Source organism: Coenobita brevimanus, chromosome 21 (genome assembly GCF_032717465.1).
Source record: "Coenobita brevimanus isolate Jiangsu-jjx chromosome 21, ASM3271746v2, whole genome shotgun sequence".
Lineage (NCBI taxonomy): Eukaryota > Metazoa > Arthropoda > Malacostraca > Decapoda > Coenobitidae > Coenobita > Coenobita brevimanus.
This window is the reverse complement of record NC_136974.1, coordinates 28328309-28354346: the sequence shown is the minus strand read 5'-3', so window position 1 is coordinate 28354346 and position 26038 is coordinate 28328309. Positions and strand designations below refer to the sequence as shown.

The following is a 26038-nucleotide window of genomic DNA, read 5'->3' as shown; positions in this document are numbered from 1 at the left end:
CAGCAAAAAGGAAGGTGAAGGGCAGGACAAAAGCAGACCATATGAACATGTACAGTTACTAAAAACGAAAAGGATAACAACAGAAAATAAAACGATAACAGAGGAAATATAAAGTAAACACATAAAATATACAATAGTAAAGAGTAAAAGTTAAATAAGAATATAAACAGAAAAAAGCGAAGAAGGAAAAGGCAAAAGCAGAAAAAAAAAAAAAAAGAAGAACGATGCGAACAGTCGGCGTGGTGGTGGTTTTGGCGGTAATGACGGGAATGGCGGTGGGTGGGGGAAGAGAGAAGAGATACCTGTACATCAACCCAGACGCTCCCACGACTCTAGGTAAGGCAGTTTGTTATTTACCCGTGGTTTTAAGTGCCCTTCACTCCCATGACGTATTTTTTTTCCATTGGTATTTGCTACCTTCAGAGTACTTTATTCAGCGTTTAGCAAGACTTTTCAATTTGGAGGGGTCTGACACAGCCTTCACCAACCCGTTCAAAACGAGACTTCTCCCAAATTGAATAAAATCGTCCGAAAGTAGCATAAAGAATCGTCACGTTATTGAAGGTGCTAACTGGAAAGTCTATACTGTGACATGGCCTATTTCGAACCTCCGATCTAAAATATTTGTTGCTGATGTTATAAGCTACGATATTCTCAGCAGTATCTGCAGAGGCATGCTTTTTCCCCACTGGACTTTTACAGACATATCCTGCAGTGGTTCATTAGCTAAGCACAGAAGAAATCAGGCAAGTTAACAATAAGAAATTTCATTATTTCCCTCAGAGGCAGGGTTCGTCTAGAGTTCAACACCCTGTTTTTTTTTCCTGCTGATAATCACATATTGTGCTCCTACTGCTCAACCAAGAGCTGAATTAATAACACACAGGTTTTCATTTGGGGGTCCTGTTTCTTTTAGCCTTAAATCTATATTCTGACGGTATCATGCACCTTTCGTATTACAGTCCACAAGCAGATAAGGTCGTAACCAGGTTTTATGTTCGGAACTTGGGATGAGGATAAGTAGCTTGTGATCAGCCAGACTAGAGTGTGAGGGTGGGGAGCGGGGGATGGGAGTGAGAGAGTAGTCCTATAATAATCCAAATTACAAAAGATAGGTAATATTATAGTTTCCTTTGCAGCAGTTATGTGTGTACATATATCTATATCTATCGATCTATCTATCTATCTATCTATCTATATATATATATATATATATATATATATAAGTCTGTTTGGCTAGTCATACCTATCGACCACAAGCAAGCAACCGCTTTCTGTGGTAGACAACGCTTCGCCAGGGTCGGAACTGGGTCCCTCTATTTGGTGAGGCTCAGGGAAAATGGAGGAGCCATAGCTCCAGGGGATGAGCTATATATATGAAGTGTGCATGAGCAGTAGCCTAGTGTCAGACCGAACTTTGCCTATTTGATAAATGCTGTTGAGTTTCCCGCCTGGAAGTGTTGCGCGAAGTCACCGATCACGCGATCAGGCCTTGGCCCCACCTCACTCCTATGACACTACTCCCTGGACGATGGTAACCATCTAGTCACTACTTTTTGGTGAGATAACGAGTGCTGGGCAGGGGCGTCCACCATCCCTGAGCAGGACACATGCTTCAGTCGCATACCGCAAAACAACTATTTGAGAGGTCTTGATTAGGAATTACTACTAATACATTATTATTATTATTATTATTATTATTATTATTATTACTATTAATGATATCATTATAATATGTCTTAACTGAATTTTTAGAAATTTCAGGGTGGGGAGGGGATAGAGGGTTCATCACCATGATCCCTGCCAGCTTAAACATGGCCGTGTGGGATCACTGATGTTACACATTCATTTCTCCCATATTTTCCCTTTTACGATGGTACAGTTACACCTTCCTTTCATTCCTTTGGCGCCCTTTCCTGCATCCAGTCTAATTACAGCTTCTAGGACAAAGCTATAACTATTTATACACATACTGTACATACATTTTTCTACGGCAGTGTTCCCTGCATGGTTGGGTTGGCCTTATTCTTCTCACCTGGTGGCTGCTTTCCAAATTGCACGGTCTCCTCCGGCATTCTAGTTAAATCGGTCTTGTCTCAGGGTTTTATCCAGTGTTTTCCTTGGTCCACCAACAGTGGCTCCTTCCTACACGTTCAGATCTCCACAACTCTACTCTCATTTACTCGCACACATTCTTTCCACATGTTCATACTACTTAGCCAACCCGTGCGCATCATCTTACCAACACATTCCATGCCTAAGTATGATTTCACAGTGTGGCAACATACACTTCATTCAGCCACTTTCTTTTGTAGCAGAGCTATCTTCAGCACCGTCTTCTGCGCTAATCGTACTGTCCCATGTAGAAGAACTCATCAACACATAAAATTCACATCGCAAGCATCAGTTCCTCCAGCTGTTGCTGGACCACACGATCTCCACTGCATCTGACACAATAACAATTACTTATCCCTTCCAATTTAACCATTACACTGCTGTATACCTTGTGTACTCATCCTTCAAACACAGGATAACGCTAATATCTGCTCCCTTCCTGCATACAACACAAATCCACTGTTCCCACTCCACCAATGAGTCTGAGCCCACCTCAATAATCATAACCTTCATCTTCCTCATATTCACTACCCAATACTTTAGACTGCATACCCTTCCCTCTTCACCTGCTAAGCTTCTCCACAACATCCTCCTTCCTTTCAATGATTAATATCAAATTATATGTATACACCAACACCCACGGTAACCCAGGCGTAAAATATGGACAGTACTTCACGCACGAAGGTAAACTAAGGACTATTTAGGTCTACCCACTGCGCGACATCTGTGGCCATTCTATCAAATGCCATCTCCAAATTAACAAAAACCAGGTAGATCGCCTCTCTTTTTCAAAAGAACTTGTGTACTTACCTGATTATAAAAACAGTATCTGTTGTACTTCTACTTGGCCATAAAACTGTATCTCTATTCCAGTTTTCGAAAAAGGTGAGTGCGTTTGGAGGGGCCACAGACTCAGACAGCAGAGGCCCTTCAAGCGTAGGGGAGGGGGGGGGGGCGAAGTGAGCCTACTACCGTGAGACGCTTTAAACTCCACCTCTTCCCCCACAATTTTCTTCTTTTTTTTTTAATTAGACCAATATGTAACCATACGTACTGAGTAATGAATATCAGTGCACTGCTCAAATGTTCAGGATGCAGTATTGCTAATATAGTAGTCATTTTTAAAACATCAAATATGTATGGTGTGTCATCTTCATGGTATCCCCTGAATCGCGGGCTCCAAAGAAACATATTTATAAAATTTCTTGTAAGTTCTAGGGTGGCTAAAAATTACTATGTGATGACAATTGGGAAATGTAATGACTCTTAGGAACTCGATTATTCTTCACAATGTGATGAACATCTTTAAAAGGTTGCAAGTGAATTTTTTTTCCTAACTTTGAAAATGGAAATAGTAAAGGTTGTATTTTATTGACTTTCTGGATGATCATATTATGTAAAATGAATTTATCGCTCGTAACAATAATGAACACATCATATTTGAGAGGGTCTTTAAATGATCCATGGTGAGCCCTTTTGCCTAGTCTATTTCCATGGATCTTCAGTGTACCTGAAGGGGTCAGCCTCCCCCCCCCAAACCTCCCCGCATTTCGGACACTGTACTATCCGTTTTCATTTTTTCTCCAAACATAATTATTCCTCTATATCTTTCCAGCATCCTTCATTACCTTGTCTAATGGCTTCGCGCACCTACAGCTCTCACGCTGATGGGCATCTCTTTTCCTCTTAAAAACATTTTCAGTCACACTCTTCAGTTAGTCATTCAGCACTGATTAAGGCAGTCGCCATCGTGACACGTGCAGGTACATCACGTGAAACTTTCGACATTTCAGTGACTAAACAAGGGCTACCAGCTGCCATACCATTTTTTATTTTATCAGTTGCTTTCTTCATAGCGTTGCACTCAGTCAAAAGAATGATCCCAGAACTGGCGCAGCTGGGTCCAAGCTATGCCTATCCCAGTCAAACTCCACATTCAGCAGTTTGTTGCAGCGTTCTCTCCAAGCACTGCACATTCAGCAACGTTACTTTTTTTTTTCTTTCTTTCTTTAACGAACTGTTCGACAGCTATGAACTGTTCGCCCTGTTACTACCCAGCATTTGCCTAGCCATACTGAACAATTCACTCTTACCATCCACGTTACTGAAGTTGTCAAAAGAATGTCCTATATTCAGAGTTGTAAAATCTATCCGACTTTGGTACTTAAATCTGAGTATTATTTAATTTTTAAATTCTTCACAAGTTAAAGTATCGTGAGGTGAATGTAGCCTACTCAGGTAAAAGTAGAAAGGTATCTTGTTCATAAAGTAGTCACGCACTAAAAGTAAAAAGTTACCACTAATTTCTAAGTCAACTTTAAAGCATAAGATGATTAATACTTTGGTGCCATGCGACACTAGCAGAAACAAAGAATGTGAGATGACTGAAAAGCTGGAAGGTATCAGTGCTGATGAGGTGTACGCAGAGAAAATAAGTGTACTCGTAGTGGAGAGAATGCAATGTAGTGTTAGTTGGAAATGTGCAACGATGAGCGGCACTGTGAAAATTCTGTAAAACAGTTGAAAAATGGGAAGGCATCATTCGTTGATGTATGTAGAAGTAGATTTAAGTAGAAATGATTAAGTATTGTGGCCATAGTTCAACGAAATGATAGTTGGAAATGTGAAAGAAAGACTGAATTTGTTTTAGAGTATCACCAAGAGTGGAAGAAGAAAGTGACTGTCTTTGTATATAAACAAAGGATATCGAAATATGTAAAAAAAAAAAAAAAAAAAAAATGCTGAGGTGCATTATACAGAAGAATAATCAAAGTGAATAAATTAATCAGAATGTTTCGTGAGTGACAGGCAGAGTGGATCAAATATTTTCAGTGTCTGTAGGCAACTCTTCACCAGGTGGTCTTCCTAAAAACAAGTCAAGAGGTAGGCGTAACTCGTGGCCCAACATCAGTTTTGCAAGGGTGTACCGCTAGACTTACGGGATGCAGACCGATATACCATCAGCAATGCAAGTAATTTCTGGTCCCAATCTATTTGTCCATCTATACAGTACTTGGCTAGTTCTTGTCCTAGGGTCCAGTTGAATTTCTCCACCATCCCATCTGACTGTGGCCTTGGTGGGGTCGTCCTGGTCTTCTTTATCCTCAGTAACTTGCAGCACTCATGGAACACAGCAGACTCGAAGTTTCTACCCTGGTCTGAATGTAGCTCTTATGGCATCCCAAAACGACAGAAAAACTGATCAACCAACAACTGAGCAACAGTCGCAGCTTCTTGATCAGGGATGGCATAGGCTTCCGGCCACTTTGTGAAGTAGTCCATGGCGACACATATATACTGGTACCGTTTTCTTCTTTCAGTGATTGGCAATGATCCAGCAATGTCCACCGTGACTCTTTCCACCAGTGCACACACCTGGTACAGCTGAACAGGGGTGCAACCACGTTTCTTGTGTCCCTTCTTCGCACAGCATACATCACAGGCCCAACACCACTCTTCAACATCCTGGCACATGCTAATCCAGTAGAACCTCTGTTGCAGCTGGCTTAGAATTTTCTTCACTCCCAGGTGCCCACTAGTGATCTGGTTATGAGACTCATCCAAGATCTCGAACCTCATCTTCTTCGGAACCACCCTTTGTCAATACTTGCTGAAGCCATCGAGTGTCTCCCACTGACGCTTCAGTAGTCCGTTGTTCAAACGAAGGTCCCACTGACTCCAGGAGCTCTTGGTCGCAGGGCTTAACCTGGAAACTTCTTCCCACGATGGTCACACTGTACTCTGCTGCAGCCACTCTAGCACTGGTTGTAAATCTGCATCCTCCATCTGCATTCTCTTCAGGTCTTCTGCATTTGATGCCGGTCCTGTCACAACAGTACAGTGGCATTTATTGCCAAAATTCCCATTCCTACTACTGGTACATTGCTTGCTGTCTGTTCTTTCACCTTCTCGCACACTGCGAGTATTCATCAAGGTTCTGCATTTCCTCAGTGGTAGGGCCTCTTAGGAAAAACTGGCTGGTTGTTGCCATTGCCTTTTCCCCTACAGCTTGTGAAGAGGTGCAGCTACCACTGCAAAGTCCTTGACAAAACGCCGATAGTAGGTGCACAAGCCCTGGAAGCTCTGTAGTTCTTTTGCGCTAGTTGGAACTGGCCAATTTTCCACAACTACCACCTTCTCTGGGTCAGTACGGACACCGCCTTCACCTACAACGTGTCCCAGGTACAGCCGACAGCAGAAGTTCGTCCCTCTTAGCGTGCGTGATACGAGCCTGTTGATCTGGTAACACTGTATGAGATAGAGTTGACAGGTACGCTTTAAATGGCTAATATTAGAGAAATGTGTTCGGAGATAAGAACACATTCCCTAATGATAATATTAATTTGCAGCAGGTGGGATAATGTTATTGTGAAATGTTTGACACTGGTGTATGAAGATTCTTCGTTACGGACACAGACGCATAGGATTATTTGGACTGGACTGATGTTGCCAGGAAGTATTATATGAAATATTATAGAACGATTGCAGTCCTAAAGGTGAGGTTGCACGAAAACACTAATTACGATGTCAGTTACACACTATACAAACACAGAAACTGACAGGTCGTGTTTCGCCAGTATGCGGTTTAGTTTTACAAGTTAAAGCACTTCCTTTTCCGACCTCTCTCCCCACCCGTCTCTTCTCTTCCTAGTCATGCTCTGCCATCATCCACGTTTTATCGTTAATGCTGAATACCGTATGTCTGTAGATAAACTGTGGGAAACAATATAAAAGTGTCAAATGAGCTTCATTTCCTCCTCCATCGCTTGAAATGTTATCCATGACTTGAATATAAATGTTAGTAACATGAATAAATCGTCACTGTGGTGGTTAGGAGACATTACTCGTCACATTATATAACCTTTATATAACCACCGTTAATACAGTGCTCCAAATACACTCCCTCTCCACCCCCTCGCCGTCTCCTCCCCTCCCCCTTCCACTGTCTCCATCACTTCTCCCCCCTCCCTTCCCCCCCTCTACCAGTACCCCTTGTTTCTCTCCCTCAACACCCCCAACCCTTCCCAACGATTTCATTTAACTGACTCTGCTTCTGTTTACCTCCCTAACTAGATCGGTTCTTCATAATTTGAATACAGTTATTACCAATTACAGGACTTTGAGTCTTAATTGTAATGACATTATAAACACAATACTCGTGCATGTTATATTGCCAACTGTATTACACACAAGTAACCAAATTACTTACATAACAATATGTCCATCGTAACTATCAGTGTTCAATACCATCCCCCCCTTGTGGATTCCTTCCCTCCTCGCCTCCTTCCCGCTTTCTGTATCCCTCACTCCTCCCTTCACGTTATAACGTATTTATCTGTGTCCCAGCTTGTAATATATGTAATCCCTTCCCTCACTCAAAGTATTCCTGCTTCCATAATCCCCTCCCCCCCACACATTGTGTTCCGCACTAAAGTGAGACCTATGAGATACGTCTACTTATATATAATTTAAAACAATATGCCATCGACATACTTTGATCTGAACTCCCTCAACGCATGATCTTACAAGGTCAGAGAATGCAGTCAGCAAGATTATCCCTATCATTCCATTCCCATAGCTGCATTGCATGGTTAGAACAAAAGGTAACGGCATGGCTGTCCGTCAGCGCCCTGAACATCTGTTCTGCAACTGCCGATATTATCGATACAGGAGTGACAAGGACTCGGATGGATAGGAAGCGAACCTTTACCATAATTAACCCTTACACCGCGACAATCTCATACTTCCACTTACATCTGCCTGCTGTCCGGGCTCATGACAAGCATATTCCGATAAGGGCTTAATCTACTCATCCAGAGGGGTATAATCCCCCTTCATCGTATATTACGATGATTATGCTATCATCTATTTTGCTATATTTAATCGTAACTGAAGATCTACAAATTATCACCAAGAATACTGACAGTACTTTTAAGAAAATATTTTCTGGATGCGTGTAGATCATACAACATCTATCTATCTATCTATCTATAGCCCGACGCCCTAATCCCGAAAGGGTTGTCGCAGATAAAACGCCTCCAAGTCGCTCTGTCACCCACCATTTGACTCCCCTTCCCCCAACTCAACCCCCCCTCCCCCATATATTCCTCTCAACTCCATCCCTCCACCTCATCCTCGGTCTACCCCTCCATCTCCCTCCCTCCACCTCACCTACATACACCCTCTTAGTCAGTCTTTCATTTTCCATTCTCTCCACATGTCCAAACCACCTCAGTCATACAACATACGCAATGATTATTTTTCATTTTATACTTTCTTTAGTGAAAAGAAGGACGTTCGTGCTTCATATTTTATGTATGTTGGGATTTATAAAATAAGTGTAAGCAAGATATTAATGGCTAGAGGAGGAGAAATAAAATGATCATTAAACTGAGGCACTGACTGCCGTCCTTTGAACAGTTAATACCTCTTGAGCGCCATTGTCACGGTCATTATAATATTACACATTATTAAAGGATACTATACAAAAACATGACCCAAACATCGTTATGTTGTTCGATTCCCGAGACAAAAATGAAAAAGGGAGAGAAAAAGACATTTGAAATGACAAGGGAGAGAAGTTGGGCAGGGTCAATACAATAACACGGTGGGGAGGGATTCGGAGTGTTGCAGGCTAGAAACAAAGGTTACTGGAAATGGGGGCGGAGGAGGGGGGAGAAGTGATGGAAACAGTGGATGGGGGAGGGGAGGAGACGGCGAGGGGTGGAGAGGGAGTGTATTTTTGGGCACTGTAAGAACGATAGTTAGGTAAGTGTTACATAAATGATGACGAGAAATGTCTCCTAACCACCACAGTGACTATTTATTCATGTTACTAACATTTATATTCAAGTCATTGATAACACTTCAAGCGATGGAGAAAAAGAAGCTCATTGACACTTTTATATTATTTCCCACAGTTTACCTACAGACATACGATTTTCAACATTAACGATAAAACGTGGATGATGGCAGAGCATGACTTGGAAGAGGAGAGACGGGTGGGGATAGAGGTCGGAAAGGGAAGTGACTTAACTTATAAAACAAAATCGCATACTGGCGAAACACGAACTGGCAGTTTCTGTGTTTGTTTAGTAACTGACATCGTAATTAGTGTTTTCTTGCAACCTCACCTTTAAGACTGCAATCGTTCTATAATATTTCATATAATACTTGCTGGCAACATCAGTCCAGTCCAAGTAATCCTAGGCGTCTGTGTCCGTAACGAAGAATCTTCATACACCAATGTCAAACATTTCACAATAACTTTATTATCCCACCTGCTGCAAATTAATATTATCATTAGAGAATGTGTTCTTATCTCCGAACACATTTCTTTAATATTAGCCATTTAAAGCGTACCTGTCAACTCTATCTCATACAGTGTTACCAGATCAACAGGCTCGTATCACGCACGCTAAGAGGGACGAACTTCTGCTGTCGGCTGTACCTCACTTCCTTCTAAAACCGGTAGCACTTCTTGGGGTTCAGCTTGAGGTGCGCTGCGTGGATCCTATTCAACACCTCCGACAGCCTCTCCAATTCCTGGTCGAAAGTCCGTCCAAACACAATTACATCATCCAGATAGATGAGAGCTGTCTGCCAGTGCAGGCCTTTCAGTACGCGATCCATTAGATGTTCAAAAGTAGCTGGGGCATTGCATAGGCCAAAAGGCATCACCTTAAACTGCCATAAACTCCGCCTGTATGAAAAGGCTGTTTTCTCCTTGTCTTTTTCTGCAACCTTGACATGATGGTATCCTACCTTCATGTCCAGGGTGGAGAACCACTTAGCACCTGACAGAGCATCAATTATTGGCAAGGGGTATGCATCCTTCACTGTCACTCCTTTCAGGGCTCACTAATCTATACAGCGCTTTACTGAGCCATCCTTTTTCCTTACCAGAAACACTACTGATGCCCAAGGACTGCTAGACTTTTCTATTACCCCTTGACTTTGGAGATTCTCCATCACCTTCTCTGTTTCTTGCCATTGGGTTGGCGCCATCCTCTGCGCTAGCTGTTTAATCAGGCGGTGATCCCTGGTGTCTATTCAATGCTCCACCAGATCAGTGCATCCCAGGTCTAGGTCTCCTGTGGAAAAGACATCAGCAAATTCCGTCAGCAGCTGCCTCATCTTAAGCACTTGTGAGCCATCCAGGCACTGGCAACTCCTTGAGAAAAGGTCTTGTAAGTGCTCTGGCAGATACCCATCTTCTTTTACTACACACCTTTCACAGGTGCCACTCAGGGTCCACTGCCCGGCACAGTCCCACAATTTCTCCCTCGTTGATCTTCTGTGGCTCACGGGAGAAATTGGTCACCACAGCTGGCACTTCACCTGCACCTGTTTCCGCCAGAGTTCTCCCCACTATCACTCTGGCCTTTGTCTTGCACTGTACATCAGGCTCCACCACTCCTAGACAGCTATCAAAAGAGCTGCTCACCTTACACTGGAGCAACAGTTCTGATTTTTGGAGTATCATTGTAGTGTGGAGTGCCCTCACCTCGCCGCCAGAACTGGCACGTTTCACTGCCATAACGGGAACTGACCTTCCTCGAACCTTCAGCTTCATGGAGCAGAAGTCCAGCTCACACCTCATGGACATCAGATAGTCCAGACCCAGAAGGCAAGGATCCTCCATGTCAGCCACATAGACTGAAAGAGTAGCCTCCTGCCTTGCCACTTCAGCTCAGACATCCAGGGGTCCCCTCAGTTCTGCACATTGCCCAGTTACACCACACAGTTGTTCTGATGACTTACACAGATACCGATGATGTAACACATCAGGCCTCACAAAAGTCTGCTCTGAGGCCGAATCAATCACCAGGGAACACTTCTTTCCGTCTATCCTTCCTTCTATTCACACACTCTCTATTGCCGTTCTCTTCCATTTTCTTGGTGGTGGGTGACTTGGGAAAAGCCAGCTGGTGGTTGCCCCATAACACCAACCTCCACTAGTTTTCCGTTTCTTTCTGGTCTTCTGCAGCCTTCTTTTTATCATCCTTTTTCTTCTTCGGACACTCAGAACTGAAGTGTCCCACCTCATTACGTGTCCAACATGCTTTTGTTACAACTGAAGAATTCCTTGCACTCCTCTGTTCTTGCTCCTTCTTCCATTTGTGACAATCCTTCTTCTTGTGTCCTGGCTTCCCGCAGAACCAGCAGCCTCCCATCAGGTCTTCTCCTGTTCCCTCTTCCTCTTGTAGCAGTCCTCTTTTCTGTGTAATGGCTTTTCACAGTACCAGCAACTTCCTACAGATTTTTTTCCATTTCACATGCCTGCCCCTTTCTTGCCTTGAATCCTGCACTATGACCTGCCTGAACAGTGTATGTACTGGACCTGACGTAAGATTCAAATTCTAGAGCCCTGGCAAGTGCTTCTTACATGCTTCTTGGCTGTGCCTGCTTCACTTGCACTTTCAGTTCTGCACGATCAAGAGCATCAATGAACTGGTCCCTCAGAAGAATAGCCAACAGGTTAGGTGATGCTCCAGGGTATGCCTTGTATGCCATACTCTCCAAGTCATGAGCAAGCTGCTATAGGGATTCTCCTCGAGCCCGTACATGGCTCCGGAATCTTGCTCTGTAAACCTCAGTCTTGAACATGGTCCCATATCTGCACTGCAGCACTTTTACAAGGGTCTGATAACTGTTCCTCTCCATCACTGCCATCTGGCCCAGGATTTCCATTGCAGCACCCTTAAGGCTAGTAGCAAGCTGCACTGCCCTCTGCCTATCATCCCAACCATTCTGATCCACAAGTAACTCTAACTGTGCATGGTAAGCTTCCCAAGATACTCTACCATCATATTCCTGAGGTTTCTTTTTAACTGGAACCCCATTATAGCCGTGCACTTCACTGGTTTGGGGCCTAAAAACTGGGGCATCATAAATAAGACCAGGACTTAAAATTTCTGCATTCTGATTATTCAACCCTGGACTGCTACCTTTAGATGCCTGGGATCCATCAAGATTCACACTACACTGTCCATTCCATTCATATACTCCGTGTGCACTAACCAGTGGCTCAGCAGTGCAATATTTCTCTACGGCCTCAATTTTCTCACTAATTATCTTTACATGGTCAACTACATGCTTCAACTGATTATCTACATGCTGTCTGCACTCCGCCACTATTCCCCCACTAATCTTTAGCTGGTTGTCTACATGCTGTTTACACTCCATCACATTATTGCTTACCTCATACTTCTGCTGCTCTAGCTTGACATCTACTTCCTTCTTAAGCTGTTGCTGTTCTGCCTTCATTTCCCCCATGAATGCTGTCCTTGCACCCTCAGCTGTACTTCCCTCTGTTGCTCCTGTAATGCCCCCTGAAGCTGTTCATATCGTTCTTTCTTCTTCTTCTTTTTCGTTATGTGCCTGCAATTGCTCTTTGAGTTCTTTCTTTTGTGCCTGTAATTGCTCTTTGAGTTCTTTCTTCTGTGCCTGTAATTGTTCTTTGAGTTCTTTCTGTCCTTCATTCTGTGTCTGTAATTGTTCTTTGATTTCTTTCATCTGTGCCTGTAATTGTCCTTTGGGATCTTTCTTCTGTGCCTGTAATAACTTCACAATTGTCGCCAGGGACATCTCCTCCTCTTGCCCAGCTGAAGAACTTGTCTGCACACAATCTGCTTCCATGGCAAAGGTTAGCCTCACTGCAGCCCTAAATAATCCACACTCCTGACACCAGTGTTATGTCCCCATCCCACACTGCCACAGGCTCCAACAGCAGTAGTTCAGTATTGGATGGACTTTGCTCAGTGAATTGTTGTTCCTATGGTCAGCCTTTAGGTGCACAGTACACAGGATCAGCTGAGGCATTGTAAATAAACAGTGGCTTCTTAAGTTCGCTGTCTTTATTTTCCAAATAATTACACTGTATGCTTTCCAACTTCACTATTCTCACAAACACTGGAGCTATAGAGACTTACTAACTGCCTTTACATCAATACTTGACAACACTTCACTATTTTCACATGCACCGGTGATATACAAATTTCACTAACTGCACTTCACTGTTTGCCAACAACACTTCACTGTTTTTCACAGGTACCGATGAGATACAAACTTCAGTAACACTTCACTGTTTGCCAACAACACTTCACTGTTTTCACAAGTACCGAGAATACACAAAATTCCCTGACACTGCACAACACTCAAACTGAACTGAAAACCGACTGAACTTGCTCTAGTCTCTTCCCCATCCTTATATAACCTTCCTTGCTTCTCCAACATTCTAGAACGTGCTGGTCCTGTACCTGTCCCTATAGCAACAACAGTTACCAATTCGGGGACATCCAAAACATGCCAGAGTTTTCTTACATTACATATCACTGTAAATTATTTTGCATACAAACTTAAATTGAATTACATAATTTAACAAGCAATCACATAAATAAAACATTATACGGAAAAAGAACAACAAAAATTAGTGCATAACTTACGAAACAACTATGCTCACAAACAGCAGGCAAACTGGCAACTCTGACTCATACTGGAACTAGCCACCGGTAAAATCGGGAAACGTCGAGAAGCTCCTCGACTACCTAACTAACAAATCTTGCTTCTTAATAACTTTCAGTGCATACAGTATACTGTACAGGTATTTGGGAAATAGTGCTCAGTATTCTTATATAAGCTTCCAAGGTAGTAACATGTCAGTGGAGCAATGTCTTTGTTATTTGTATTGTGATCTCAGGAAACATATTCAAGTTGCCTTCTTTCACTTCACAGCTGAAGCAAATTCTTGCAGCACACTAATAACGGGAGCACACTAGTGTTCCGTAGTACACAGTTTGAAAATCACTGATCTAATCCATATTGTTTATTCTAGGTTTTCTGTTGAACGTGCCTGTCTCCCTGGCCTTGCCCACCCTGGCCCCCAAGTATAGCCGTTCACTGGGTACACTGTCTACCAACAGCGTGGACCACTCAGACATACCCGAGGACCTATACTGGGACCCGCCATATGAGCAGCAACTGAGTCGACTCTCAGCATACTTTATGCACCTTGAGGTTTGTATACACTAGGATATGGAATGAAGATCTGAAAGTAATTCCAACAGGTTACTGTCAAGGAAGAAAGGAACGTTAACAGTATGAAAAAGTTTGGAGCTGAGCAACATGCTGGGGAGAGAGAGAGAGAGAGAGAGAGAGAGAGAGAGAGAGAGAGAGTGTTACAAGGAAAATATAATATTTCAGTGACCTTGCAGTCCATACCAAGGAGATACTTCATATTTGCTTGAGAATGCATACCCAATTCACAGTCGCAATGTTGTGTGTAAGATCATTTCCAGATTTCTTTTTAACTGTTATACTGTACTGCTGTTAACAACACCTATAAAGAGTCAGTTTCAGAGGGAACAGATCTTGTACATGAAGAAATTGTCACATATGCTGGTGTTAAATCTTTTCACTTCCACCTTCAAACCATGGCTGCTTTTTTAATTCGCGTTGAGACTAAACTTCTTTCAGTGCCTAGCATTGTCAGCCCCAATCAGTATTTTAAACACCTCAGTGAGCTAATGTTATAGTCTACTCGCATGAGTTTGTAATGAAATCCGTCCCAGAGACCTCAGGTGACCCTGACATCTTGGTCTCCTGATGGATGAAATTAGTTTTGTAGCTCTAGCCAGAATTTTTCCGAGTCGATCTACGGTATGTCTCCTGAGTGTAGGTAACCAGAGCTGCACAGCGTACCTTCCTGAAGCAGCCGTATTAAGGAACTGTAGAGTGTAAGAAAAATCTGTTTGCATCTGTAATGAAACTGCCTAGCAGTTTCTGAGCATTTTTTCTCGTTTCAATTTACTGTTTGGAAATTTTAGTTCATTACTGAATAGTACACCCAAGACCTTTCCTAAATAAATCATCCTCATAGTTCTCCCCAAAAGTAAACAGTTTGACCTGGGATTTGCATGGCCAGTATACATCACCTTGCACTTCTCCAAGTTAAAGTGCATGTACATTGTCTCAGACCATTTCCTAGTCTACGCAAGTCAGGCTAGAATTTTTAAATCCCATCAGGACTGCTCACATTTGCTGTGAGTCTGATGTCATCTGCGAATTAATAGAGTAACATCTGTGTCACTGATATTAATGATGAGCAGGAATGAACCAAGGATTAATTCTTTTGGAACTCTAAAAGTGACTGAAGCCCAGTCAGAAGTTCCGTTGATCTTTACCCGAAGTCTACTATCCGTTGGTCAATTTTCTACTCAGAGTATAACCTCACTATTCATACTGTACTGAGTGCATCCACTTTTGACATTAGTCTGAGGCAAGTCACCTTGTCAAATGCCATTAACTGTGAAGGTCTGAGTAGAGGATGTATAGTGCATTATTTCTGTCGTATTCACTCATCATTTTGTGGAAAGTTCAACCAAGCTGGTTAAGCATGATCTGTGTGATGTGAAACCATGCTGGGAGTCCATAATCAGGCTGTGAATTTCCAGGGATATGAGAATCCTATCAACAGTTAGTCCTTATCAAAGCTTTGGTTAAATGGAGGTCAGACTAATGGAACTGAAATTCTCGGGACATTCTTGATCCCCATTACGGCTGAAGGGAGACACAAGCGTGGCTGTGTGGGGTTTTGTATCCTTGATCCCCATCTTTATCTTCAGTCTTTAGGACAGGGGTCACATCTGTTAGCTTCCAGTCTTCTGGCATATCCCGTGTTTCCGCAAATTGTCGAAGATTTCTGCTACTAAAGGATCTACCTGGTCATGCACGGTTTTAAGAACTCCTGGAAGAATTTTACCTGGACCAGATGACTTGTAAATATTTGGCTTGTCAAGAGCTCTTCTTGCCACCTCATGAGGTGTACATCTGAGGATGATGGAATCTTCACTTTCTTGAGCCATTACAGATCTTGCTGTCATGTTTATCTTCTAAAGACCTTTGCAAAACAACAGTTCAGAGTGTTGACCATATCCAGGTTTGCGACTTACATGAGAGAGAGAGAGAGAGAGAGAGAGAGAGAGAGAGAGAGAGAGAGAGAGAATGGTCACAATAATAATAATAATGATAACTGAATACATATTAATTTGAACTTCTTCCAGTTGCCAACTCTGCCCTGCCAAGAGAGACTGATCTGTGAGCTGGCCTCAGATCCCGTAAAATATTCACCTGTTGAACAAATCTTCATGAAGGAACTCAGGTGAGAGAATCTACATGAGGGTTATCGTGATTATTAAAAGGTTTTCGATTTCCTGTTTCCAAACTCTACCAACCACATTTGTACTTGTAGTGGGATAAGAATGATAAGGATACTGCATCTACTATGGAGAATACTCTGTGTACTGCCTGATGCCACATTCTGTGAGAATCATCCTTGACCAAAGGATCTCCCTGTGTTTCTGTTCCTACTCAGTAATGACCCCTCTTCCCACTACAACCTCCCTCTCCCTGATGTTATCCAGTACCTTAGATCTCTACCTTGTTCTCTCTCTCTCTCTCTCTCTCTCTCTCTCACTCTCTCCTGTCACTCACCATTTTCTCATGTGGTTTACCGTACTACCCAATCTCTTGCACTCCATTCGCTCTACATGGCCAAACCATCTCAGGGTGCTTCTATCTCTCGCCAGCACATCCACACCAGTACCACAGTGCTTCTGAACTTTTTATAAAAAAGCTAATATGGAGAAACTTGAGAGTCCAGCAAAGGATGACGAAATGATACCTAGATTGAGAAATAAGCCACATGAGGAACAGTTAGAGGAATTAAATCTGCTTACCTTCACTATGTGTAAATTACAGGGTATTTAATTCAGATATACAAAATCTTGAAAGGACATGATCATATGGCTTTTGAAAAGTACTTCACAGAAGATCAGTCAAATTATACAAGAAGCAATAAGCATAAAATCATTGGCAAGCATTTCTACTCACACGAAGCTATGTACTTCTTCAACAGAGCTGTAAATATGTGGAATAAGTTGCTTCCTTATGTGGCTAACCCTTCGTGAGCTGAGCCTTTCCGAAGTACACGGGAGGCTGACGGGATCCCACTGGACCCCGAAATTTTTGGTGGATTTCTGCCATATGCATAAAGCTACATCATTCAAAGTTTGTGCATATGTTGCTCAGGACACATCACGTGGAGCCAACCCACCAGCGTCCTTTTGTTTGATTGTATTTGTATTCTAAGAAAATTATTTCAGTATGGATGCACTGAACCTGCAATTATTTGAATGTTAGACTGTCAGTACTCATGGGATAGGTTCTTCACATAATAACAAGCTCTGGTATACAGTGTGATCCATAATCATAAAATAGAACTATCCTTATAATGTTCAAATTAGATACAAAAATTTTTGTTTTCAGTATCACACAAGTATAAAGAAAACTTACTTTTTATCACGGGAAAACAACTAAGTGATAGTACCTTTCTCACAAATACCAAGAATAGTGACTTCTACAATGTTAATAATAATACAGCAGAATGTTACTGTCAGATTATTCAACCACTTCATATTCATCAACGGCAGATAATTCTCTGCCTGAATTAATATCTTAAAAAAAAAAAATCTGGCTGGTTATTATCTGCCAACAAATTTCTGCCATAAAACATTGATTCTGGTGTTGACATTGTTTTCAGATGTAAAAATCTGGAAAAAAAAAAAAAAAAAAAAAAAGTCACACGGAAAGCGAGGTAGGGACGTTTCAGCAGAGACCACAAACATTTTGTACACTGTCACACCTAAATGCTGCAAGCTTTTTTGCCCCAAAATTATGTGCATATACTGTAATTATGCAATAAAAGTCAGCGACGAGCAGGTTAGAAAAATAAACAACGGCTTAATGGCATCATTTTAAACACATGCTGAGTTAGGTCACTAAGGATTAACTGTGGTACAGTACTGTGACACAGTTAACTGCTTGGGTAAGTATAGTATTTGTCCGCTTCTCCCCATCTAAGCATGTGCAGATCTGAATAATACACGTATGAATTAAGAAGTCATCCAGTTCAAACCATGGAGGGTATACCAGTAACTATAGAGCAACAATGACATATTCCTTAAGATGAGATGTATTTCCCTTGCAAATGAAAACAGTATACAATTTCGTTCCCTTTCACCCTTACCTATGAACTTTCTATGACAGCTTTTCTGTGTTGCATGGTGTTCCTTCTCCCAATTTTCTGCCAGCTTTAAGTTGGAGGGTTTGGTTGGTGGGGGGGAGAGGAGGCTTCCTGCCTTCCTTTCAGTGTTTTTGGCAGGTAGAATAGTTGCATTAGTTATAATTTATCCTGTTACAAACAGCTTCAAAAGAACTAATAGGTATGTTGCTGTTTGCTTTTCTTTGTACATCTTTGTATTGTATCTGTCTGTCAGTCACTCTCAGATCATTCATTTCCACACTTCTCATTTTAGCAAATGTCCTTCTGATAAAGTCCAAGCTTCAGTTCTGTATTTTAATGTGGGGATCACAATACTGCCATGCAAAGAATTCTTTACCTTCATGCTCACCTCCATATTCAACGTCACTTTCCTCAGTGCACCTGCACCCCTCTTTTTCCACAGTACCTTTTCTCACACTTCATCCTCCAACCTCCAGTTTTGTTCATCAGTATTGTCCAACAGCTTCAGGAAAAATAGACTGTACGGGAAAGAAAAGGGAGCTGTCCCTAAGGAGGTGGTGAAGTGGACAATGAGAAAGCCTGAGATCGAGGAGTGGGTGGCTTGAGTGGTTATGGTTATGTATATGGGTGATCACACCCAGGTAAGAATGAATGGAAATTTGAGTTATGAGTTTTCCATAAAGCTGGCGTGCATCCCAGGTCAGTCTTGAGCCCCTTATTGTTTGTCATGGTGCTTGAAGCTCTCTCACGTGACTTCAGAAGTGGACTCCCATAGATGTTGTATGCTGATGACTTGGTGTTGATTGCAGATAATGAAAAGGAGACAGAGAAAAGATTTAGGAAATGGAGGGACAGAATGGGCCACAGGGGTTTGAGGGTAAATGTAGACAAAACAAGGGTGACGATATCTAGGGTTGGTGGTGGTAGGCTACCATCAAAGCAAAGAGAGTGTGGCCATGTGCAGCTTACCACAAAAGTTTGGGAAGACTCTCCATCTTGTGCTGTGTTTGTGATAAGTGTGTACATAAGAAATGTAATTGTATTAGAGGTAGACTGCAACTGAATGCAGATTTCGTGTGTGCGGTTTACCGGGGAGAGCATGCAGAGTTTGTCTGGCGTGAAAGGACTGATTATGCTGGAGAGCCTCTTGGGTGCATAACGGTTTCGTTATTTGGGGGACATGTAATGTGCTGGAGGTTGGGCTGGAGCTAGCTCTATGGTTAAGGTAAGGAGTGGTTGGGGGGGGGGGTTCTGGAAGCTATTGTCTCTCCTGACATTGAAAGGGATCTCCCTCCATGTTAAGGGATCTTCGTATATGCCATGTGTTAGGAGTGTATTGCTGTATGGTAGTGAGACCTGGGCAGTAATGGAAGAGGATATTCGTAGGCTTAAGCACAGAAAAATTACAATGATTAGATGGATGTATAGTACATCCTTGAATGCAAGGCCTGAGGGTGCTAGGATTATGACTGGAAGAATTAGGAGGAAAGATGGGACTGGAATTTATTGGTGTTGTAATGAGGATGGGTAGTTTGAGATGGTTTGGGCATGTTGAGAGGATGGATGATGACAATTTAATCCTGTCCCTGCTGTAGAGACCCGTATACATCTTCTTAGGAAGAGACTTTGACTACTGATTTGAGTAAAGGATGCTGCCAGCTTCAAAACAGTACTAGGTGGAATTGCTAGAATCATACCATAAGTGAGAAGATGGCGGTTTTCAAAATGGCTGCCACCAGGGTCTTTCAGGACTACAAAGGCTTACAATTATTAATAGAAATGCAGTATCTGGAAGACTATTATGGGGTTTTCAGGCACGGCCGACACAATGGTGCCTATAGGAAATCAATATGACCTTGCGCAGTACCCGAAATCTAAGATGGCCACCATCTGGACCCTCCCCAAACAAAAAAGTCGTGTATCTTTTGAAAGAAACATCATGACTGGATGATTTTTATGCTAATTATGAGGTTTTCAGGCGCTATCACCACATTTCATACCCAAAATTCAAGATGACCACGAATAAGTAATGAAAACTTAAGCATAGAAAAGTATTTATTCAAAGACATTTCTCAGTCATACAGATATCAATGTCATGTGAAGCTCATTTCATGAACATATGAATTAATCATGCCTGAAAGATGGCATTTTCACTTATATTGACAGACTGACTCCTGTTTATGACATAAAGTTACACATTTAACACCCTCCTTTTTGCACAACATCGCATCAAGCCACACTTACAAACGACTAGCATTCTTTGGGGTAATGGATTCAGGCATTTTTCAGGTAGTGTGTCAGTCTCTTTCACGCATCCGTATTTGGTAGGGTCTGTGGCAGGTTGGGTAACATCAAGAAGGCATAGAACTTTACGGACAGAGTAAAATGGTCTGATGTGGCCACGAATTGCGCTTGAAGTTGATGGCAGGGCTTCCAACAATTTTGGTGTCGGAGCTCGCAGTTGGACTTCCACCCGGAGCCGGTCGAATGTTCGCAATTCGGGTTTGCTTTTCGCGCCAACCCACACCCAAACGAGATACTCAAACGAGATACTCCTCATCTTTCATCAAGATCTCGTCAGTGATAGTGTCAGACTGCAAAATCAGTCAAGTACTGCTCTGAATCACATGACAGAGAGGCATGTTCGGTACCTATCTTACTCACTGCATCATCTCCAGTCGATATATGTGCCTTCACAATGACTTTAGATAGTGTAGAGGTATATGACACCGTCGCTAACCGGTGCTGAACTCTATCCACAATTTCTGGGGGCCTCGCTTTCGAAAATATTGAACATAATGAAGCAGACGTGCTATTTTGTCTGTGTCATTGGAAACTACTAGCAGCTAGTTACTTCCCCGATCCACCTCCCATGCATAGTGCATCACAATGTGATCAGCGGCTTCTTCCACATCACATGTCAGCATGTCAATAGGTTCTATAGTTTCAGAACGTGGTTGGGTGGACAGCCTTCCAGAGTGGAGAAACTCTGCTGACACAACACCATCATCTGTGACACATCCACCAAGCACAACATTCAACTTCACTATCTCAGGAGTCGAGACGAGATCGCGAATGAGACGCTATAGCATAGTTTTGTTGACCGAGGAGGTCCACAACTTGTTCATTTGTTGGAGTATTGAGACACCTGCAGTGAGCTCAGTGAGGTCAACGGATTCAGCTCCACTGGCGTGACGTAGCCTTTCTCCACCCTTAGCAGATGACTCTAAGTTGCTGTCAAACACGATATAGAGGCTGTACCTGGAACAAATAGAGTGGCCTGCTGATAGCACACAACTGATTGCACATTCGAATGTCCCAAATGAAGCCAAGTTTGGGAAGGAACGTATTTTTGACATGGGGTCCAATATAACGGATGCATCTAAAGGCAGGAAAGTGGAACTCGTTGCCTGTTAAGCTCTTCTCCAAGTCAGCAGTGAGCGCACTTTTGTCAGTCTTTGAAGGAACCACGCCTTCAATGAAGGTCCAGACCTCCACCACGATGCCTACTCCCCCCCCCCCACCCAGGCGGCCCCGCATAATCCAAACCATCACTCCCACATCCGACAGTCCCAGAGCTTCCCATCCAGCTCTCCTCCGACAAGATGCCATTGCAAGGATCTCCTCTCTCCGGACTCCTAACACACGGGAGTACTACACAGATGGTTCTGTCTCACGTGACGGATCTGCAGGTGCCGCATTTGTCAGCGATGATCATATCGAGACCTGGCGATTCTCCACGGGAGCCACCACGTATGAGACAGAGCTCGTCGCCATTCTTGGCGTCCTCCGACATGCGCTACCACTCCAACAAAAGCGTATTATCATCCACACAGACTCGCTCTCGTCCATACTAGGTCTCCAAACATGTCACTTCGCTGACAATGTGAACCTGCTGACCACAATTCATGCTGTGACCGATTCAATCTTTCGCCGGGGAGGTGAGATCCTCCTGCATTGGCTACCTAGCCATGTTGGAATTGCAGGCAATGAACGTGCTGACTCTGCAGCCAAATCCGGGACCACCCTACCACAGACTATGTTCCCCCTCAGGCCCAGCCTCTCCCAAATAAAGCGAGAGGCAAGACAACCAGTGTACGAGTGCACCATCACAGATCACAAAAGCCTAATAGCTGAGGGCTTGTACTCCGCCACTTGGCTAGCAAGAGCCACTGCATACAGGCCAATCACACCCCCACCACACACGCCTCATTCACTTGTCACCCGCATCCACAGACTCCGACTTGGCTACCCATGCTACTCACAAATCACCCGCATCAACCCCACTCCTTGTCCACACTGCCACGTACTCGACGAGTGGCCCTTACTGCACTATATTCTCAACTGCCCTGCCACTGTCACTCTTCACTCAGCCATCAGTAGCAATCTCACCAGACACATCTCTCGTGCCTTCACTGCAGCAGAAATCATCCAAATCTCTCCTCTTTCTCTACTTCTCCACTTAGTTTCTACTTACCCCCCACCTTCTTAGCAACCTTTCCCCTGAGCATTAAGCGCCTCCACCCACCTCTTGTTCCATTTCATACAACGCTCATCTCTCTGACGGGCTTCTTCTGCCCGTGTCCACTCCTCAGACGAAGGTGGACGAATCTACATCATCATCATCATCATCTTTGAATGAAGATCGCCTTCAAATAGAGATGAAACACGCAGGATGGGCATAGGTAGATTCAAGTTCCATGCCTCGCTCTTTCACAATTTCAGTGTCGCACTGAGCCACTGCTATCATTTGCGATGTCACAGCAGAAGCTGCACTCACATTAGTGGATGGTTTGCTGTCAAGCTGAGGTAATTACCTTTTTGATATAGTGGTAGAGACTTTTTTGGTCATGTCAACAAACCTTTCTCTCCGGAATTCTCTTACCAGTTTATCTCCATTCACCTGCACTTGGAGCAGCCGGACGGCAAATTCATCCAATGCCAGTTGCTTAGTGATTAGATTGTACAGTTTGATGGCAGGAGCCTTGATGATGTAAGGGTTACCCCTTTCACACACAAAGCCCAGGAGCTTTGAAACGTTTTCATTCAGCTGATGAGCTTTGTGTCCAGTAAGTTCATCATGAACCCTCTCTGATTCACTATGATTCATCGACACATCATTCATAATAACCCTGAATTAAGTTGTCTGAGATGAGGAGAATTTTGTGGAAAATGAGTTGCCACTCGATCACAACCCTCAGACTTCTTGTTTGGCCAACAGTGCCACCAGCACTTTTTGATGCCCTGTGGATGGATTGTTCTAGCTTCATATCCGGTGCAACAGCATTGATGTAACTTTCAACTCGATCCTTCACGACAGACTGACCATGCATGAACCGCTGAAAAACATCCGGATGAGTTGCTTCTACGGCTTTCGTGGATTCAAGGTAGAACATGCCATAGCGAAAGTAATTGATCCAGTCACTCTCTCAGAAGATTGGCAGAGAAGCTTCCACGGAAGCTATGTGTAGAGGGAAATTTCCTTCTAGATCTGATGCAACTGCATGCTTGATAGTAGCAGCCATCTGTTGAAACACTTTCAGTTACTGACACATCTCAGATTTTGCACAGCATTCTTCCAGAAAATACTCAGTTTTGTTCAGGGAGATTTGATGACTGGTCAGATAGTTCTGCGAACTTCTCAGTGGGTCTTTCCTTTGCACATAGAGCTCTCTGTACTTCGTGTACACGTTCTATGAATTCGTCATTGATACTACGACCATGCTGCACCAACCACGCTTAGAATGCCTCTCATGCCAAGGAGTTGAGATCTGATACCATCATGATTCCATGGAAGGAATGTATGTAATGACTTCCTTCCAAAACTGAGTTCAAGCAGACATTTACCAAAAAAAAAAAAAAAATGAAAGTAATATCCAGAGAGTACTGCTATATTCCAGCAATATCTAAAATTTGACCTCTTTTTTGTTAGCTATGGATTTTGGAAGATGGCCATCTTGAATTTTGCGTATCAAATGTTGTGATATCAAATGAGTAAAGGTATTATCATGTCGGCAGTGCCTGAAAACCTCATAATTAGCATACAAATCATCCAGTCACGATGTTTCAAAAGATACACGACTTGTTTGGGGAGGATCCGGATGGCGGTCATCTTGCATTTTGGGTATTATGCAAGGCCATATTGATTTCCTGCAGGCACCATCGTGTCGGCCGTGCCTGAAAACCCCATAATAGTCTTCCAGGTACTACATTTCTATTAGAAATTGTAAGCCTTTATAGTCCTGAAAGACCCCGGTGGCGGCCATTTTGAAAACCGCCATTTTCTCACCTATGCTATGATTCTAGCAACTAGCAACTCCACCTCATACTCTTTTGAAGCTGGCAGCATCCTTTACTCAAATCACCAGTCAAAGTCTATTTCTAACAAGATGTATACGGGTCTCTACAACAGGGACTGGACTAAATTGGGCATGAAATGTGAGAAGTGTGAACGTCCAGGGTAGGGTTGCGAGAGGTAAACCAAGACCTGGAATGAGGTCAAAGAGTGTGACCACAGAAGGGACTGAACACGGAGGCTGCCAAAGATCAAGCAGCATGGAGAGCCACCATTAGGGCTGATGCATGCAAGCACACTGGAGCTTTTGTAAACGATACGATTTGATACAATATGAGTACTGTGAACATACTTGAAAGCAATGAAGGCACAGAAGTTTTCCATTTTCTGACCATTCAGCCTAACTGCACACACTTCATGATTTTATTCATGACGAAAACCATAGCATTACTCTTTGCCACATTCATTTTAAAATTTTATTTCATACACACGCTTCTAGTCTCATTCACCAGACCTTGCAGTTCCTACTTGTATTCACTTAACACATCAGGATCATCAGAAGACAACTGTACATGCAGCTTCCACACTCAACTCGGTCTCATTAGTGGCACTAGACATCCACTGCCCTATCCTCTTTTTTTTTTTTTTTTTTTTTACAACACTAGCCATATAAATACTGGATAACCACAGGCATATGACATAACCCAATTTCAAATGAATCTTCCTGTCAGAGAACTCTCTGTTCATCTTCCACACACACTGCCACTATTGCCCTCTTGTATATTCTTCTAACAACATTCAGCAGTTTCCTTTTTACCCAGTATTTTCTCAGCACCTTCCACATTTTTTGTTCTTGTACTCAGTTATATGCTATCTCTAAATCCATGAAGCCAGTATACAACTTCTTTCATGATCATCATCATCTTGACCTTTTTTCCCGCCTTTCCTGCTTTTCACCTCTCTAAATTCTGTACATATCTGAAAGATTTTGTCTACACAATTCTGCCCTTCCTAAAAACCCCTTTTTCCTCAGTTATCCTCTTCATTCTGTCAGTAACAGTTCTGCAGTACACTATATTGTTCTTGTTATAAGGAGACAAATACATCAATGGCTGATACATATATCTCTTTCCCCTAGTATAAGGGAACTGTTTTATCCGACTTCAAGTCCTCTCTGGCCATTCTCTTTCATTGCTGACTGCATTATGTAAAGCAGAATCCAGTCTAACCACTTTTTATTCTCATATGGATTTTTAGACTGAGCATCATATATTAAGGGGTTTTGCCCACACCTTTGTACACTAAGTTTTAATAACACTACCCATTCCCTCCCAACCAGATTAATCTATGGACCAGTTGACACCACGGATAACTCCTTAATGTGGCGCTACATGTCTGCGGCAAGAGAAGGCTTTACTGCACCCACAGAGGATTGTGTTCGTGCCTACCCTTCATGCCCACTCCCAGCTGATCGAGTTCTTAATATGGCTGTGCTTAAAGTCTGGCAGTACATCTCATCCAAACTCAACCTGCAGCTTATCTAG

General features: G+C 42.9%; 1 protein-coding gene across 1 annotated transcript; it reads left to right on the top strand.

Annotated features, from left to right (window-relative positions):
• Window positions 1-260: 260 nt before the first annotated feature.
• LOC145392130 (uncharacterized) lies at window positions 261-26038 on the top strand. The gene is made up of 4 exons (XM_080266581.1): window positions 261-336; window positions 13952-14133; window positions 16179-16276; window positions 25834-26038. The coding sequence occupies exons 1-4, from the start codon at window positions 261-263 to the stop codon at window positions 26036-26038; spliced, it is 561 nt and encodes a 186-aa protein (XP_080122707.1).

Excerpts from the sequence above, each read along its gene's own strand:
- LOC145392130 (XM_080266581.1), top strand. The coding sequence starts at position 261 with ATGACGGGAATGGCGGTGGGTGGGGGAAGAGAGAAGAGATACCTGTAC. Across the intron at positions 14,134-16,178 it reads CATACTTTATGCACCTTGAG|TTGCCAACTCTGCCCTGCCA; the intron begins GTTTGTATACAC and ends AACTTCTTCCAG. Across the intron at positions 16,277-25,833 it reads ATCTTCATGAAGGAACTCAG|ATTAATCTATGGACCAGTTG; the intron begins GTGAGAGAATCT and ends CCTCCCAACCAG.